The sequence below is a fragment of the Corythoichthys intestinalis genome, chromosome 12 (assembly GCF_030265065.1).
Source record: "Corythoichthys intestinalis isolate RoL2023-P3 chromosome 12, ASM3026506v1, whole genome shotgun sequence".
Lineage (NCBI taxonomy): Eukaryota > Metazoa > Chordata > Actinopteri > Syngnathiformes > Syngnathidae > Corythoichthys > Corythoichthys intestinalis.
In genome coordinates, this window is record NC_080406.1 from 45,703,586 (window position 1) to 45,723,942 (window position 20,357).

The 20,357-nt window shown below is 41.4% G+C and overlaps 1 protein-coding gene across 3 annotated transcripts; it reads right to left on the bottom strand.

Annotated features, from left to right (window-relative positions):
- Positions 1–623: 623 nt before the first annotated feature.
- On the bottom strand, positions 624–20,089 carry LOC130927424 (tubulin alpha chain-like). Of its 3 annotated transcripts, XM_057853240.1 has the most exons (5): positions 19,932–20,089; positions 16,790–16,997; positions 16,520–16,668; positions 15,394–16,397; positions 624–705 (listed from the first exon to the last, which is right to left on the bottom strand). In XM_057853240.1, the coding sequence occupies exons 1-4, from the start codon at positions 19,932–19,934 to the stop codon at positions 15,417–15,419; spliced, it is 1,341 nt and encodes a 446-aa protein (XP_057709223.1). In that variant the 5' UTR covers positions 19,935–20,089; the 3' UTR covers positions 624–705; positions 15,394–15,416. The 3 variants fall into 3 exon arrangements, with proteins under 3 accessions (XP_057709223.1, XP_057709222.1, XP_057709224.1); XM_057853239.1 differs by lacking the exon at positions 624–705 and having other exon boundaries at positions 13,247–16,397; XM_057853241.1 differs by lacking the exons at positions 624–705; positions 19,932–20,089 and having other exon boundaries at positions 13,247–16,397; positions 16,790–18,775.
- Positions 20,090–20,357: the final 268 nt, after the last annotated feature.

Below are 20,357 nucleotides of genomic sequence, written 5' to 3' on the forward strand. Positions count from 1 at the left end.
GGTGACTGTGGAGGCCATTTAAGTACAGTGAACTCATTGTCATGTTCAAGAAACCAGTCTGAGATGATTCCAGCTCTATGACATGACATATTATCCTGCTGAAAGTAGCCATCAGAAGTTGGGTACATTGTGGTCATAAAGGGATGGACATGGTCAGCAACAATACTCAGGTAGGCTGTGGCATTCCAACGATGCTCAGTTGGTACCAAGGGGCCCAAAGAGTGCCAAGAAGATATTCCCCACACCATTACACCACCACCAGCCTGAACCGTTGATACAAGGCAGGATGGATCCATGCTTTCATGTTGTTGACGCCAAATTCTGACCCTACCATCCGAATGTCGCAGCAGAAATCGAGACTCATCAGACCAGGCAACGTTTTTCCAATCTTCTATTGTCCAATTTCGATGAACTTGTTCAAATTGTAGCCTCAGTTTCCTGTTCTTAGCTGAAAGGAGTGGCACCCGGCGTGGTCTTCTGCTGCTGTAGCCCATCTGCCTCAAAGTTCGACGTACTGTGCATTCAGAGATGCTCTTCTGCCTACCTTGGTTGTAACAGGTGGTTTTTTGGGTCACTGTTGCCTTTCTATTAGTTCGAACCAGTCTGGCCATTCTCCTCTGACCTCTGGCATCAACAAGGCATTTCCGCCCACAGAACTGCCGCTCACTGGATATTTTTTCTTTTTCGGACCATTCTCTGGAAACCCTAGAGATGGTTGTGCGGGAAAATCCCAGTAGATCAGCAGTTTCTGAAATACTCAGACCAGCCCTTCTGGCACCAACAACCATGCCCCATTCAAAGTCACTCAAATCACATTTCTTCCCCATACTGATGCTCGGTTTGAAATGCAGGAGATTGTCTTAAACCACGTCTACATGCCTAAATGCACTGAGTTGCCGCCTTGTGATTGGCTGATTAGAAATTAAGTGTTAACCAGCAGTTGGACAGGTGTACCCAATAAAGTGGCCGGTGAGTGTATATTTATTAGGGCTATCAAGCGATCAAAATTTTTAATCGAGCTAATCACAGCTTAAAATTAATAAATCGTAATTAATCGCAATTTAATTATTAATAAAAAAAATATCAAAAAATCATTGTTGGAATGGAAAGATAAGACATAAGACAGATGTACAGTATTTCTTTATTATAACAATAAAACCACAAGATGGCATTAACATTAAACATTCTTTCTTTTTTTTTTTTTTTTTTTTTTTTTTTTAAACCTGTCCTGTTCAGCTGTTTGACACAGAGAATGGAAGTCTAAGTGCCCAGATTCTGAACAGTTTTAATGTTTCACATTGAGAGTCTGACATACTCCCATTGTGATCATTCAAAATACCTTTTTATTATGACAAAGCAGCGAACAGGAAGGGATTATGGGGGGACAGAAGAAAAGAAATACAAGAGAAGAAGGAAAAGAAACACATACACAAACAACAACTAGAAATACATTGAACATCTAAACTAGTTACTAATATGCTGGTGCTATCGTCAGAGAGATGTATTTCCGGTTTACACCATGTGGGGGCCTATTGGCCAGTGAAAGAGGAGAATGGGGGTGGGGGTGTCTATAAGCCTATAAGCTAAGTGATTGAAAGGGGTAGAGTGTACACAAATCAGTTCTGTGATCTAGAACCCAGTAATCGTGTGAATCTCTTATGAGTAAGCCCGTTGGCGACCAACCCTACGCCGCCGCATCGCCAATCCCGGCACCGGGACCCCCGACCCAAGAATGCCCTACCACATCCAGCAGCACGCAGGCCCCACCGGGCGCGCGACAGCCACGCAGACGGGCGGAGAAGCCGCGCGGGCGCCAACCCAGGGCCACAGCCCCCACCCAGCCAGCCCGGGGAGGGAGGGAGGGCGGGGGCGGGGGGCCATGCGCAGCCCATCCCTCCTCCCGCAGCCCAGCAAAGGAGCCATCGTCCCCCCCCCCCGGGACCCAGGGTGGTCCCCCGGGCCACCCGCGCACCCATCAACCGGCCTTCAGGGATGGCAGGAGGGGACGCATCACCAACCCCACGCCTACACCCACCCCCTCCCGCCCACCCGGGCCACGAGCCACAGCCGCAGCCCCCCAACCGGCACGCCACGGGACCCCCAGCAGCCCACCAAGCCCCAGGCAAGGCAGGGTCCCCCGCCGGTGCAGGCGACACCCCGCTGATACACCGGCGCCCAGTCAGCGACCCGCGACGGAGCGCAGGGCGGATGCCCAGCCAGAGAAGAGAGGGGAAGGCGGAGGCAGGAGAACACCCAGGAACTGCCACGGGGCGATGCAAGATCGGAGACCCGACCCCCCAACCTACTCCCGCGGCCGGCAGCCGAGGCAGAGGGGAGGCCACACCCCAGGAGCCACGCCATATAAAAAAGTGTGGGACCCACCTACCACCCTATTACTGTGGCTGCCAGGTTCCCGACTGGCAGCCATCACCCAGCACCGTGATGGGGGTGTGAGGGGAGGGTAGTGCAATGTATGCATTAAAATAGGAGAGCTTGGCTTGGGGCAGTGGGACCGCAGCATGGAGCTTCTGCCCAGCCGCCCGTCCCACCGCCCTTTGCCAGAGCTCTCCTGTGGAGTATGATGTGTGGTGCATTTAAAAAAGGTGCAGAGATGGCGGGGCCTGTGGTGAGGAGGCAGCCGTGAGGTACCCCCACCCCCAACAGGTCCCAACCATCCCACAACCTTGGTGTGTGGTGCATTAAAAACAGGGGGGAGCCGGGCCGGGACTGTAAAGCCCCGTCCCAACTCTCCCCGGAGAAATGTATGAGCATGTAAGTGCCAAGGTGAAAAATATTTACAGTGCCGAAGTGAGAAGTGCGTGAGTTAAGAGGCAGGCTCCCGCGGGTGTGGCCCCGTCCACCAGAACCACCGGCCGCAGGGCAGAAGAGGCGTCAGGGCCCCGATCAATCTCCGCCCCAGACCACCCACGGCGCCTCCGCGACCGCCCACCCTCCCCCCCCCACCCACCGAGCACCCACCCCGCACTCCGAGCAGGCGCCACACCAAGCGCCGGCGACCAGGGGACGTCCACCCCACCGGCAAGGGACAGCAAGCCTCACCCAAGGCCCCGCGGGCCCCAAGAGGCCCCGCCAACGACCCCGCCTGCCGGGGGGCAGCAGCGGCCGCCGCGGCCCAGGGAGGCGGACAGGGCCGGAAGCAGACCAAGGGGACGGAAGCGCGCCCCCCACAACCCACCCCTGGGCCAGGAGGGGCGCGCGGCATGACACCAGAGGGCACCTCCCCGGCACCCGGTACAGGAAGACGCGGCTCCGGCCGGGCGGACCTGGGAGGGAATCATGGCTGCCGCATGCACCCCCCGGCCCCCACCCCAACCCCACCCCACCCCACCCCGGCCGGCCGGGGAAGGGCCGCGGCCCCGGACCGGCACCCGCGCGGCCCCCCCACCCGCCCACGACACCAGCGCGCGCCCGACGGGACCCCCGCAAAGCCAGACGCAACCAGACAAGCCCCGGCCGAAAATCCCGGGGGCCAAGACCGGCGACGGGACGGCCCAGGGCAGGACGCCAACAAACTCCACCTGTAAAGCTGACAGAAGAAGAGGTTTTTTAAACACCATTAGATGTATGCCAAGGACCGGTGAAGTGTATTATTTACGCATAGTTCCTTAATTGTTCCAAGTCTGATAATATATAGGGTGTTCCAAAAAAAAGTTGCATATGTTCCCCAGCAGCTGGAAACCAAATTGTCTATGAGTATCCTTGTAAAATAAGCCCATTGACCGACTAAACTGTGAAGGAAGAAAGTGTATTTATTACATGCTGTTGGGAGTGTACAAAACAGTTTGGATTTAAACATGTCCTGTTTCCAGCTGCAGAAGGATGCATACAACTTCCCTGGACACCCCGCATACATCAATTTATGTGTACATTTTTATTATTTTTGTGGCATTCCTTCGCAGGTGAGAGAGAATTCTTATTCTATGTTCATCATTCTTGCGACCGTTTCCCACTGTTGTTCGTATTTGTCCATTTTATTTGTCTGTTTGGCAGATATTTTCTCTAATGTTATATATTCAATGATTAGATTTAGCCATTGGTTAATGCTAATGTTTTGTTTGTTTTTCCAATTCAACAAAATTGTTTTTTTGGCTATCGTTAGGCTTGCTAGTAGTGGACGGGTTTGATGGATAGAGATATTCACTGTATTCAGATCGCCAAGCAGACAAAGAGTTGGAGACAATGGAATCCTGCAGTTCAATAGGAAAGAGAGTTTCTTCGTTACCTGTGCCCAGAAATCTTGTATTGGTTTACATTGCCAAAGAGCATGAAAGTATGTATCTGAAGTATCTTCGTTGCAGTTTGTACATTTATCGGATTGGGAGAACCCCATTTTGTGCATTTTAGATTGAGTAATATGCCATCTGTGCAGTATTTTGAACTGTATAAGCTGAAGGTTCTTATTCTTTGTCATTATAAATGTATTTTTACAGATGTTGGACCAATAGTTATTATCTAATGTTACCGAAAGTTCGTTATTCCATTTTTCGATTGGTAGGCAAGTAGAGTTGTTACATGAGAGGGCTTTATATACTTTTGAAAGTATTTTTTTTTTGTTGAGGATGTATATTTATTATTTTATTTACGAAAGGTGGTGGGTCTAACGTACCCGTTAGTGATGGAAATTTGCTTCTGATGGCTGCCCTGATTTTATTGTATTGCAGGAAATTGACCCCTTTGATCTGGAAATCTTGCATTATTTTTTCATATGACATGAATGTATTATCTTTAAACAAATGCTGTAACTGGTTTATTCCCGAATCATCCCATGCGCTGAAATAAATAGGAATTTTATTAACTCCAAAGTCTGGGTTGTGCCAGATTGGTGAGAATTTACACGGGGTTTGTTGTGATTGCGTAATTTCCATACCTCTCCACCAGGCTTTCAAGGTACATGCTATCATTGGGTTTTTGAAGCAGCTATGGTGCTTAATACTAGAGCTAATAAAGGGGAGGTTTGCCAATTGTATTTGGTTGCAGTCTGTTTGCTCTAATTCTAGCCATGACTGTTGTTCAGTGTTAAGATATAACCACCTAATAAGATATTGTATTTGATTTGCTATATAATAGTGTTGGAAATTAGGGGCCTCTAGACCCCCCTCTGGTTTATTTCTTTGCAATTTGGCAAGGCTAATTCTGTTTTTCTTGTTTTTAAAGTAGAATTTTGTGACGGCTGAGTCTAGGTCTTGAAACCATTTTTGAGTGGGTTTAAAGGGGATCATTGAGAACAAATAGTTTATTTGTGGTAATACTTTCATTTTGACTGTTGCTATCCGGCCCAAAAGTGAGATGGGTTAAACATTCTTTCTGTTAATGGGATCCACAGATAGAAAGACTTGTAGTTCTTCAAAGAAAAATGTTGTACAAGTTATAGTAATTTTATATTAAATCCCCTCTTAATGTTTTTGTTTTAATAAAATTTGTAAAATTTTCAATCAAAAAACAAACTAGTAGCTCGCCATTGTTGACGTCACCGAGCAGGTCATTATATGGGCTCCCTGCCATTCTTCCACAGTGTCTTTAACTCCGTAAGGTAGTGACTGAAATACACCACAAGGTGTCAATGTCGAGTTTTAAACTAATTAGAGATCTAGCCAACGAGTGCGTTTTGCCCCTCGACTGACGTCGTAGTTTCCGGGTTCATTGTACCTTACGTTCATTTGAGTGTTGGCTTCACAACATACAAGACCTCTGATAGTTTGTATATTGTGACTAAATATTGCCATCCAGTGTATTTGTTGAGCTAAACGAAATGTTTGAATAGAGTTTGACCAAATTCTGAGCAAGTTGTATTTGTATTTTGCATAGCTATTTAGATTGGGAATGCCAGTTCACTTTGCATTGTTGTTTAACTGTGTGAGAATAGGGCCTTATTAATACAGATTGAAGCGCTTTTCTTTTTGTGAACATTTTTTTTTTAGAGATAGGAATATTATTTTTGTTGTGCTTTCACTAAATGATACCTATGTTTGTTTTGGAGGAGTTGCCGAAGCTTATGCCAATAAACGGCGCTGTCCAATGAACCCCTGTGTCCACTCGCTTTTTTATGCCTCTTATTATGTGCAAAAAACGGCGTCATTGTAATCTGTTTGAGGCAATGCATGAGCGGGTCATTCCGCGCATGCGTTAAATGCGTCAAATATTTGAATGTGATAAATTTTTAAAAAATTGATTACAGCCCGTTAACACGATAAATTTGACAGCACTAAAACATGTAACTATATATGGCGGAAAACACATTTAGGTGACTTGAAGTTCCGCTCTGAGACCCCCAATTTGGCCAAATTTCAAAATTGACCGATATGTATGTGTGATACATCATTGGAAAGCTTAAAATCTCCTTTTTCTTTTTTTCGTTTTTTTTTTTTTTTTTTTTTTTTTATGTTTTTTAAAAAGCAAAACCCTATCTGGAGGTGAGAGCACGCGAGAGCAGAATTACAGACGCCATGACTTTAACGAGATATTATAGCGTACTTACCTTGTTTCGATCCAAAAACTCCATATAGCACGTATCACTGAGTGTCAAGACACAGCTGTGAATTGCCACAGCTAGATTTTTGGGGGGATTTTATGGGTGCAACACGGTCATATAACAAGGGTCGCGATGCAGAAATCGCAGACATCAAGGAGTGGTCGATATTTTCTTTTTTATATATTTACCATTCTAAACGTTGTTTTTTTTTTCAATTTTTCTTTGTTTGGATTGTTTATCATCTAACATTTCTGAGAAAATGTGACAGTAACAAAAAAAAAAAAAAATACAATTAAGTGATAATTATGAGGTAGATATCCGTGACTTTTTTACAGACACCATTTTTTTTCATTGTGACGTCATTTGTTTAAAAGTTTAAAATATGCAAGTGAATACATTTTTAAAGTCATTTTTTTTAAAACAAAACATTAGACATCAATTAATTATTCTAAGCTAAAAATGACGAATTCGAATAATAAATATAATTACTGAGCTTCTTTTTATGGCTGGGAATGAAACAAAAGCGGTTGCGTGATGTCTGTAAACGGGGGTTTTCAGGGTAAAACAGACAAATTAAAAATAGTTTGGGGACTTAATGCGCCATGAATCTGCTATGGCAGCATATAGACATATTGTTCTATCAAACACAACAGTTCTTTTGCTTAAAATACAGCAGTTTCTTTTAAAGAGTAGTGCAAGAGCAGAAATTGCTTTTTCAGTCTAGTCTATATATATGTATATATAGGGCTGTCAAACGATTAAAATTTTTAATCGAGTTAATTACAGCTTAAAAATTAATTAATCGTAATTAATCGCAATTCAAACCATCTATGAAATATGCCATATTTTTCTGAAAATTATATATATATATTCTGTAAAATAAATTGTGGGAATGCAAAGATAAGACACAAGATAGATATATACATTCAACATACGGTACATAAGGACTGTAGTGGGTATTTCACTCTACTGTTATTTAAATCTGTCTATGCTGTCCTCACTCCGAAGCGTCTACTTTTTCCAAAGCTAGACAGCTAGTGAACGACGCCTTAATAATCAGACTTCTTCCTTTTTCATCTAATTTATTAATAGAATGGCCTCAAACCGTTGTCCTCTTTAGACCGTCATAAAACTACAAAAAAAAGTACACAAGCATTGCGTTAGCAACAAGGTTAGCTTAGCACGCTATACAGGTTCACTAAACATAAACAAAAAGTGTCTCATACAAAAAATATAACATTTCGCTTACTAACATAATATGTACATTCTTTACAACAACCATACTTACGGACAAATCTTGACCAAGGATCATATAAGCACAACATTACAACATAGGCGTCAGCCCGACACGTCGTGCAGCTATATTGAACTGGCATGAAAACAATAAACCATGTCGCAAAGCGACCACAAGAGTTCGCTGTTAGACAGCACAAAAAGCTTTGCTGTAAAACTTACCAAAAGGCAGAATACTGTCTGAGCGGGACATGTGCGTTAATTGCGTCAAATATTTTAACGTGATTAATTTTTAAAAATTATATACAGTGGTACCTCTACATACGATCGCTTCGACACACGAACTTTTCGACATCCGACGTAAAATTTGACTCGCCATTTGTTTCTACATCCGACGACATGCTCGAAATACGACGACAATGGCAGCACCGCAGACGAATGCACGGCGGATTTTCTTGTGTGACAAATCAACACAGGTTTCAGAAAAGGTTGGTACAGGTGGTGAAACAAGGAAAAAGTTGATGCTTACCTTCGAAATGAAGATGCAAATGACAGAAAAATATGAGCGTGGGGTGGGCATCCGTGAAATGGCTCAACAATACATCTCCACGGTCCTCCTCCGACCATCGTTCGCCAGTCTTTATAAATTAAGCTGACAATTCTTATTGTCTCCAAAGAAATCGCCAGCTTCGCCACGTTTTCATCATTTCTTTTACAACTTATTCAACACAAAACGCCTGCTGTCTGCCGCAATTGATGGTGTTCTCAAGAGAACATTCAAAGTGAAAGTGAAACTCAAGCTCACCGGTCTGTCTCTGGCACGTGAGCCCTGCGGTGCGTTCAGGTACACAAAAAAACGTCCGCCTTATTAGAACCCGATTCGTTACACTATTACAGGAATTATTATTATTCTTTTTATTACATTATTCCAATTTTGATTTATAATTTATTTGTTTTGCTACGTGTAATTGCCATTTGTAATAGCACCAGCAGTATTTTTTAAGGATTTAGTGCAGGTTTTTGGGCTGTGGAACGAATTAATGGAATTATAATGTATTCCTATGGGAAAATCCTGCTCGACATACGACCATTTCGACTTACAAACAAGGTCCTGGAACGGATTAACTTCGTATGTAGAGGTACCACTGTATATATATATATATATATATATATATATATATATATATATATATATATATATATATATATATATATATATATATATATATATATATATATATATATATATATATATATATATGTATGTATTGTTGTCATCTAAAGTTTACATACACTTGTGAAGAACATAATGTCATGGCTCTCTTGAGTTTCCAGTTATTTCTACAACTCTGATTTTTCTCCGATAGAGTGATTGGAACAGATACTTCTTTGTCACAAAAAACATTCATGAAGTTTGGTTCTTTTATGACTTTATTATGGGTTAACAGAAAAAGTGATCAAATCTGCTGGGTCAAAAATATACATACATGGATCTGAAAATAGCGAATCATTGACTTGAACAAGTCAGGAAAGTCACTTGGAGCCATTTCAAAGCAGCTGCAGGTCCCAAGAGCAACAGTGCAAACAATTGTTTGTTAGTATAAAGTGCATGGCACTGTTTTGTCACTGCCACGATCAGGAAGAAAACGCAAGCTACCACCTGCTGCTGAGAGAAAATTGGTCAGGAAGGTGAAGATTCAACCAAGAATCACCAAAAAGCAGATCTGCCAAGAATTAGAAGCTGTTGGAACACAGGTGTCAGTGTCCACAGTCAAGCGTGTTTTGCATCTCCATGGACTGAGCGGCTGCCGTGCATGAAGGAAGCCCTTGCTCCAAAAGCGGCACCTTAAGGCTCGACTGAAGTTTGCTGCTGATCACATGGACAAAGATAAGACCTTCTGGAGGAAAGTTCTGTGGTCAGACGAAACAAAAATCGAGTTTTTTGGCCACAATGCCCAGCAATATGTTTGGAGGAGAAAAGGTGAGGCCTTTAACCCCAAGTACACCATGCCTACCGTCAAGCACGGCGGTGGTAGTATTATGCTGTGGGGCTATTTTGCTGCCAATGGAACTGGTGCTTTACAGAGAGTGTATGGGATAATGAAGAAGGAGGATTACCTTCAAATTCTTCAAGATAACCTAACGTCATCAGCCCAAAGATTGGGTCTTGGGTGCAGTTGGGTGTTCCAACAGGACAATGACCCCAAACACACATCAAAAGTGGTAATGGAATGGCTAAATCAGGCTAGAATTAAGGTTTTCGAATGGCCTTCCCAAAGTCCTGACTTAAACCCCATTGAGAACTTGTGGACAATGCTGAAGAAACAAGTCCATGTCAGAAAGCCATCAAATTTAACTGAACTGCACCAATTCTGTCAAGAGGAGTGGTCAAAGATTCAACCAGAAGCTTGTGGATGGCTACCAAAAGCGCCTAATTGAAGTGAAAATGGCCAAGGGACATGTTACCAAATATTAGCGCTGCTGTATGTATATTTTTGACCCAGCAGATTTGATCACTTTTTTCTGTTCACCCATAATAAAGTCATAAAAGAACCAAACTTCATGAATGTTTTTTGTGACAAAGAAGTATCTGTTCCAATCACTCTATCAGAGAAAAATCAGTTGTAGAAATAAATGGAAACTCAAGAGAGCCATTACATTACGTTCTTCACAAGTGTATGTAAACTTTTGACCACAACAGTATATGTATATATATATATATATATATATATATATATATATATATATATATATATATATATATATATATATATATATATATATATATATATATATATATATATATATATATATACAATTAGGGATGGGAATTGATAGGATTTTTACGATTCCGATTCCATTATCGATATTGCTTAACGATTCGATTCTTTATCGATTCTCTTATCGATTCTAATTTGGGGAAAAAGAACAACAAACGTTTTGATTGGCATCGAGTTTGTTTAATCAGAACTCACAACCTTACAAACTCACAACGAGATCAAAAGAGGCCCAAAGCCTCAATGTTAACTGTGGCAATAAGTGGCAAATACACAAGAATGTATAACATTTTACTGAAACATTTATCTAATAGAAATAAAAAATATTGGTATATATTGGGAGATAGGTTGTTGTTCTGCGTTTGGCAATATGTGTTAAAGCAGGGGTCCCCAAACCTTTTCCTGTGAGGGCCACATAACTTTTCCCTTCTCTGATGAGGGGCCGGGGTCAGTTTGTAACAAAAAAAGTGTGACGATTGCAGAAGTGCATAAATGTAAAAAATTATTGTTTTTCAGAAAGCCACAATCAAATAACCCTTTCTGGATTCTTCACGGAATGAAAGTAAATAAAATAAAAATAATAATATAATAATAATAATTAATAATAAATACACTATTAATTAAATAGATAATAACCAAATAACCCGCTCTGAATTCTTCAAGGAAAAAGGCCAGGAAATAAATAACACGATTGAGAAAAAAAAAAAATTTAAAATGGCCGGACCAAATGTGGAGGCGGGCCGTATTTGGGCCGCGGGCCGCAGTTTGGGCACCCGAAGAAATGCCGCATCCAAGCGAGTGAGCGTGCGAAGTGAGAGAGGGAAACACTTCTACGAGCCTACGTTCTTTGTTAATGTTAATATCTACAGAGGCAACGCCTGTATGTATAATCTTTTGTGTTGTTGTTGTTGTGTTTCCACTCGCGATCGGACACTTAAATCCAGTTGTGTAGTGGTTTGAACGATGTGCTAATGCTAGCGAACGAATGCTAACCATACTGTTATTAGCAGCTAATCATCGCTGATTTACGTTGATGCAAACCTGTTTGTTATTGGGGACGAAATTGATTTGTTTCATTTCTATTTTTAGTTTCACTCTTCAAGTGATGGTTGAATAAAGTCAGCAAATTATACCAACGTCTTCTGTATCGTCATTTCGGAGTTTAGCTAGCTGTATAGCTGTCTCGGTGAGGACAGTGCAGTCTATTCCCTCCCGATGCAGTTATCTCCACCTTGCAATGACTGCAAGTCGCTTTGTTGTAATTTTTCCTCGTGAAGTGAAGACACACTTTCGAGCGTTTGAACCTACGTGCTGTCATTGTTATGTTTATGGCTGCAATGCTCGTGCTTACCCATAGTAACCTTTCATTTTCACACTCTTTCCTGGTGAAGTGTAGTCCAACTTTGGAGCGAGTCGTTCTTGGCGCCATGCTAGTTTGATGCGTCTGGACACAACAAGACACAACGCGACGCAATACGCGTCTTTAGGAATCGTTAAAGGGATCGTTAAGGCTTTTTCATTGTGATGTCGAGGCCTCGAAACACTCGGAACCGGTTCCGAATTGGAATCGGATTTCGATTCCCACCCCTATATACAATATGTCTATATGCTGCCATAGCAGATTCATGGCGCATGAAGTCGCCAACTATTTTTAATTTGTCCATTTTACCCTGGAAACCCCCGTTTACAGACGTCGCGCAACCGCTTTTGTTTAAACCTAGCCATAAAAAGAAGGTAAGTAATCATATTTATTATTCGAAATGTCTGTCATTTTTAGCTTACAATCATTAATTAATGTCTAATATTTAGTTTGGAAAAATAAAAAATTGATCACTCGCATATTTTAAACTTTTAAACAAATTACGACACTATGAAAAAAATTAGCGTCTGTAAAAAAGTCACGAATATCTACCTCATAACTATGGCTTAATTTTATTTTTTTTCGTTACTGTCGCATTTCCCCCAATATTTTAGATGGTAATCGAACCAAACAAAGAAAAAAAAAAAAAACGTTTAAAAGGGTAAATAATAATTAGGGCTGTCAAACGATTAAAATTTTTAATCGATTTAATTACAGCTTAAAAATTAATTAATCGTAATTAATCGCAATTAATCGCAATTCAAACCATCTCTAAAATATGCCATATTTTTCTGTAAATTATTGTTGGAATGGAAAGATAAGACACACGACGGATATATACATACAACATAAGTACTGTGTTTGTTTATTGTAACAATAAATCCACAAATGGCATTAACATTCTTTCTGTTAAAGTGATCCAAGGATAGAAAGACTTGTAGTTCTTAAACGATAAATGTTATAGTTACAATTTATAGTAATTTTATATTAAAACCCCTCTTCATGTTTTCGTTTTAATAAAATTTGTAAAATTTTCAATCAAAAGTAGTTAATATAAGAGGTATAAAAACAACAATAATTAAAATAGAGTGACCAAAGTCTTAAGTTTTACGTGTATTTTGCATAGCTATTTTGATATGGAATGCCAGTTCATTTTTCATTGTTGTTTAACTGTGTGTCAGAATAGGGCCTCATTACTATAGACTGAAGTGCTTTTCTTTTTGTGAACATTATTTTTTGGGGGAGAGATAGGAATATTATTTTTGTTGTGCTTTCACTAAACGATACTTACAGTGGGGAGAACAAGTATTTGATACACTGCCAATGGGAAAACCCACTGGCAGTGTATCAAATACTTGTTCTCCCCACTGTATGTTTGTTGTGAAGGAGTTGCCAATAAACGGCGCGGTCCAAAGAATGCCTGTGTCCACTCGCCTCTACGGTATAACATATATTTGTACATATCTTACCCAAAATACAACAAGAGACACATAATTGCCACTAAAAGAAAGAAAACTTACCGAAATATGTGTGGAGTACAAATAGCAATTTGCATTGCATTGTGAATACAGCATAAACGTCTCACAACTACTAATTTTCCCACGTTTAGAAGAATTAACATGAGTATGGAACGGCGCTGCCCCTAAGCGGCCAGTGGCATTCTCTTCACTCTTAATGTCCATAAACGGCCTCATATGATGTAATCTGTTTGAGGCAATATGCGAGATGGTCATTCACCCAAGCGCCAGCAGAGGGCGGCAAAACTCCATAACAACAAGTGAGCGTTTCAGTGTACTGTCATTTAAATCTGTCTGAGCGGGACATCTGCGTTAATTGCGTCAAATATTTTAACGTGATTAATTTAAAAAATTAATTAACGCCCGTTAACGCGATAATTTTGACAGCCCTAATAATAATATATGAAAATCTCGACCACTCCTTGATGTCTGCGATTTCCTCATGCGAAACTTGTTATATTACCATATCTCACTCACAAAATCCCCCCAAAATCCGGATGAGGCCATTCACAGCTGTGTCTTGAAACTCGGTGATACAGGCTACATGGAGTTTTTGGATCGAAAAGAGGTGAGTACGCGACAATATCTCGTTAAAATCACGGTGTCTTTAATCATGCTCTTGTGTGCTCTCACTAGGGTTTTGCGGGTTTTTTTTTTTTTTTTTTTTTTTTAATGCCCTCCAGTTCTTCTGCCAGAAAATTGAGATTTTAAGCTTTCCAATGATGTATCGCACATGCATAGAGGACAATTTTGAAATTTGGCCAAATTGGGGGTCTCAGAATGGAACTTCAAGTCACCTGAGTGTTTTCCGCCATATATCTATATACACTACCGTTCAAAATTTCGGGGTCGCTTTGACCCCAAACTTTTGAACCGGTGTAGGTGCACTTTCCTATTCCCCTCACTATCCACTTGCGCGGGCCTGTGCGCACTATCCCATGATGCACTATAGTTCAAAAGTTTGAGGCCCCCAAACTTTTGAACGGTAGTGTGTATCCCAAATGATAGAATAAGTCAATGGCATGAACACTAGTTTTCATCCTAAATTTTGTCTCAAATCCAGTGATATGTGGATAAATTCTGGAAAATGTTAAAGCACAGCACGTGCTCCAGGACTGGGTTGTCGTTTCTGTATACTTTCAGCAGGTGGCGCTCTTCTGCTAGTCTTAAAAATCCTATTTTACATAAAATCAATAAATACTATTTTAGAGAGGAACATGATTTATACAACTAAAACTGAAGAAATTACACAAATCAAGGGAGGGATACACCGGATACTCTATGTCAAACAGGTTTCATTTTATTTCAATATTCATAAATTATAATCCTGTAAAGAAACGCGACTCGTTGAAATAAGCAAGAGTAAACCATCAAGAGTTTATGTAAAAGTGGCTTTGGGAAATTTGTAATGAATGCATTACAGTATAGAACCTTATATAACATACAACTATTGGTTTGCAGGGGAACATGAACATGCAACAGATAATTGTTGTTGAGTAATAGACAAAATGACAAAGAAATAAATAAAGCACGCTGGCTGAGTGGTTAGCACGTCAGCCTCACAGTTCTGAGATCAAGGGTTCAAATCCCAGGCTTCAGCCTTCCTGTGTGGAGTTTGCATGTTCCCCCTGAGCCTGTGTGAGTTTTTCTCCCAAAAACAAGTGTGGTAGGCTGATTGAACACTCTAAAAAATTGTCCGTAGGTATGACTATGTCCGTGAATGGTTTTATGTCTCCTTGTGCCCTGCGATTGGCTGGCTACCAGTTCAGGGTGCACCCTACCTACTGGCCTTGGTTAGCTAGGATAGGCTCCAGCACCTCCGCGACCCTCGTGAGGAAAAGCGGCATGGAAAATGAATGAATAAATGAATAAATAATCCCTTATCCCTGGATAGAACAGAAAAGATCTGATTATTTTAAGTTTCCCAACTGCCACTAAAAATGCAGTTTGGACGTGTTCATTAACGCCAAACAATTACTACCACAGGTAGAACATGTCACGTTACTGATAACTTACTTAGGCCTGGGTGATCAGCCTCCTCAGTACTCCTCTCCCGATTCATCCTCATCCCTAATGCTGTCAGTACCAACCTCTTCGTAATCCTTCTCCAAGGCTGCCATATCCTCTCTGGCCTCTGAGAATTCTCCTTCCTCCATTCCCTCTTCCACATACCAGTGCACAAAGGCTTTCTTAGCGTACATCAGATCAAATTTACGGTCCAAACGGGCCCATGCCTCACCAAAGGCTGTGGTGTTGCTTAACATACATACAGCCCTCTGCACCTTAGCCAGATCTCCTCCAGGAACCACTGTTGGAGGTCGCAAGCTGATGCCTACTTTGAAACCAGTAGGGCACCAATCAACAAACTGTATGGTGCGTTTGGACTTCAGAGCAGCAATGGCAGAGTTGACATCTTTAGGAACCACATCACCAACAAACAACAGCACACAACAAGCCATATATTTTCCATAACGAGGATCGCATTTGACCATCTGGTTGTCTGGCTCGAAGCAGGCATTGGTGATGTCGGCCACAGACAGCTGTTCATGGTAGGCTTTCTCTGCAGAGATGACTGGGGCGTATGTGGCCAGAGGAAAATGGATACGAGGATAGGGCACCAAATTGGTCTGGAACTCAGTTATGTCAACATTCAGGGCTCCATTAAAGCGAAGTGAGACTGTTATGGAAGACACGATCTGGCCAATGAGTCTGTTTAAGTTAGTGTAGGTTGGCCTTTCAATGTCGAGGTTCCTGCGGCAGATGTCATAGATTGCTTCGTTGTCCACCATGAAAGTGCAGTCAAAGTGCTCAAGAGTGGTGTGAGTTGTCAAAATGGAGTTATAAGGCTCTACCACAGCTGTGGACACCTGAGGGGATGGATAGACAGCAAACTGAAGTTTTGATTTCTTTCCATAATCAACAGAAAGTCGCTCCATGAGGAGGGATGTGAAACCAGAGCCGGTACCACCACCAAAGGAGTGGAAGATGAGAAATCCTTGAAGGTCAGTACATTGGTCAGCCTGAAACAGGAGTCAGTCTTATTTTTAATCAACCCAAACTGAGAACACCAAGTATGAGCAACATCAAAACTAATTACTTGAACAACAATCAGGCACAACACTAACATATTCAAAACACTTACCAATTTGCGAGTTCCATCTAGAACCAGATCAATAATCTCCTTGCCAATGGTATAGTGACCACGGGCGTAGTTATTGGCAGCATCCTCCTTGCCTGTAATCATCTGCTCTGGATAGAACAGCTGACGATAGGTACCTGTACGAACCTCATCTGTGGGAAAACAAAGGTGAATGTTTTAGTGGTCATAACAATATTAACATTAAAGCTCCAAATAATAACTTTTTTTTTTAAACAAAAATATGAATTTCGATTAGTATTCAAAGTTACTGACCAATGACAGTGGGCTCCAGGTCAACAAAGAGAACCCTAGGAACATGCTTGCCAGTTCTAGTCTCACGAAAGAAAGTATTGCACAGGTCATCTCCTCTAGTAGGCATTTGTCCATCTGGCTCGATGCCATGTTCCAGGCAGTAAAGCTCCCAGCATGCATTGCCCATCTGTACTCCAGCTTGGCCGATGTGCAAAGAGATACATTCACGCTAGATGAAACAGGCATATAGTAAATATCACAATATTACAAATATGGATTTAAGTATAGTGCCAGGAGAACGTGAAACACGGAAACATCTATATAGCGGTAACTAGACTTGCAAGTTTTATGAAACAAGCAGTCACTTGGGGGGGGGTTTTGTGTTTAAACTGTAAATGTAAATCTAAATAAAAATGTGAATGGAATTCAAGCACAAATTAACGGTGTATTAATGAAGACATTCTTTAAAAGTGCATATGACGGCAAAAAGCATGTTTAGTTCATATTTCACGCGATATTTTATGGTCCTGAATGAAATGGACCACTGGGATGCGTGTGTAGGCGATCGATATATTAATTCAAATTTTTTTTAATCCCGGGTCATGAAAATAGATGATTTACTAGATTTACGAATAATGCGAATGTGACGTCAGCAGGATGAACATCTTCAATATACAGCCAATACTACAGTATGCAGAATGACTGCGAATTCAGCTGATTTTGCGGATTGTTTATTTTTCACATCACGCCAGCACAGTGTGCTGCAGGCTTTTGTTGCTGCACCAGGATTGGGCTTCAAAAAGTTCCCGTTCACCACTGATAATGGCCAAAACAAGTCCGACAACAGTGCGACCATGTTGAGCTGAGTAAGCTACATGTTTTAGGTCAAATACTGGGATCATGGCACACGTTTTAATGAGGAGGTGGCTTGCATGTTGTGGGTGAACTGAAAATACTCCCTGTCCTCCGAGAAGGCAACACGGCCAACGACCAGCGGTTTGTCCCATACCATGGTCGCTGGCCGATAAAGGCGTGCCCGGCGAGAATGCGCTTTTCTTGGCTTGGCAACGAGCAGCACCCGGCTCCGACGTCAGCCTGTTTGGCTGGCCGATCCAGTCCACTCGGTCCTAGTCGCGTACTCGCCGAGAATGCGCTTTCATCGGCTTGGCCACGAGCAGCACCCCGCTCCGATGTCGGCCGGTTTGTCCACCGAGAATGGGCTGTTTTTGGCAATCATTCCCGTCGACGAGCGCTGCCATGGACACAGCAAAAAGATGCTCTTTCCTCTGTCTCCGAAGCCGGGGCAGGGAAATGACAAAAGTCGGACTAACTCCAGTGGCAAAAAAATACCATTCGGGATAGGAAGAAGTTGCCAGCTTTGATCATATTGCAGTAATTTTGCCCTGTCGTACTGAATAAAGTCATTTTTAATATTTCATATTCCATTTAGCACAAGATTTATTGTCATGACCAGTGTTGTTAATCTTACTGAAAAAAAGTAATTAATTATAGTTACAAATTACTTCTCCCAAAAAGTAATTGCGTTACTAACTCAATTACCTGAATGTAAGAGTAATCAGTTACTTGGCAAAGTAATTGGTGATAATTACTTTTTTTTTTTTTCCCCTCAAAAAAAAAAAAAAAAAAAAAAAAAAAAAACATTGGCCACACTATGTGAAGTTTTTTGTGGAGGTTTTTGGTACAATTGGCCCGAGCCCAATTCTTTACCCTAATTTACCCTTTACCCTGAATCAACTGTTAAAAGTTGTTAAAATTGCTCCCATTATTGCATTAGTTCCCTTCTCTCTACTTTCGACATATGAAAGTTTATAAAACTGTTTCTTCATTTAAAGAAAGATTCAAGTCAAGATTTTGCCGATTTAGAAGTATTTTAGATAAAAAGTTACTTAGGTTCGCGAGGTTCTTCTCTACAACAGAGCCGTCCTAAAAAGCCTACTGCTTTAAGATGGCGGCTGTCATTTTGCATCTAGTTATATCTATATACAGTACAAGTGATATCTACCATGTCTACCATACCTACCATAACATGCGGGCGTAGTTTGTCCGGCTATCGGCTACAACATGTATTATTGGAGCTACCTAGCATCGCGTTTGCTCGGCGTCACAACTTTCTTGCCTCCTCTCCGCTCCTGCTCTGCTCTGTCGTCTCGGTGAGTCCGTCTCCCTCAGACTTTTCGACCAATATAGTGACGCATAGTAACGCATGCCTTTCCGTCCTCAGTAACGGTAACGGCGTTGCCAAGATGAGAAAAGTAATTAATTAGATTACCCACTACTGAAAAAAAATAACGCCGTTAGTAACGCCGTTATATTGTAACGCCGTTATTAACAACACTGGTCATGACCATACCATTTATTCAGCAATTGGGGAAAAATACTTAGATAACAAAAATATTCTGTAAAAATATTGGAGAGATTGAAACATTCATGACATTTTGCTCCTCTCTGTCATATTTTCCTCGTTCTGAATCTTTTCCCCCTCAATGGGCTGAATTCTAAATCAGATGAAATCGTGACCCTGCCGACGTCATCATCCAGCTGGGGACGCTAGGGCGCTATGACAGGCGGGTGTAAACGGCAGATTGATAAACTAATTTCTCGTCATCTGCGCTTTGCCAAATTGTTGTATAAAGTCGAATTGTCTCAAAATATGGCTCAAATTCAGATAATCCTATTTAAGATTTTTTAAATGCTGTCACAGGCACTTTATAACTGGTTTTGTCAAGCAGCATTCACTAGTTTCGCTATATTTGGCTGATTGCTACTTTTCGTACCGGCAGACAAAAAAGCCAACGTCTCACCCTTTATTAGGTTAAATTACATATTTGAAATTTTGACATTAACTTTAATCCTGTGTATTTACTGGGGACGAAACCTTTCATTCCCATAAATCTTTAGGGACGCTACTGGTAGTTACACTATTTGAATGCTTGCTCACATTTTAAAGGCGCTCTTCATTAGCTAACATACGGTTGCCGCATAAACGAAAACTAGAATGGTTTCTCCCGGTAGGTATATGGACTGAAGCGTGTGCTATGTTAGCATGACGCAGGCTAACCTAAACTCGTTTATTTTGAGCGAACAATAAGCAACAGACTATGTAAATTGGGCGGTGACGTAATCGAGGATTGCATTCACTCACCATTTTGTCAGTTTTAGCTTTCAATTCCAAAAAAAAAAAAAAAAACAATTCGACTCCAAGTTAATTCAAAAGTACCGATGAAGGAGCCAGTTTTTAGTCAGGAATTTGAGCAGGAACGGCCGCAGGAAATCAGGCAGAGGCTGCATTAATGCCCATTAGTATAACGAACACTGAAAAAGGCAAAACGTTTTTCATCCATTAGTCTGCTACAGACTAGTCTTTAAAATCCATTTCTACAGAATGCAGGTTTCCGTCAGCAGGTGGCACCCTTTAGCGATTCTGACATTCTTGAACGAAATAACGCCTTTATTGGCATTTTACTAAAATTATATGGTGTTATTGCTAGTATATAAACAAAGGGGAGCTTTTGATTTCCTCAATACATAAGTTAAAGGCAATTTAGGGATGTCAATGCAAGATGTTACA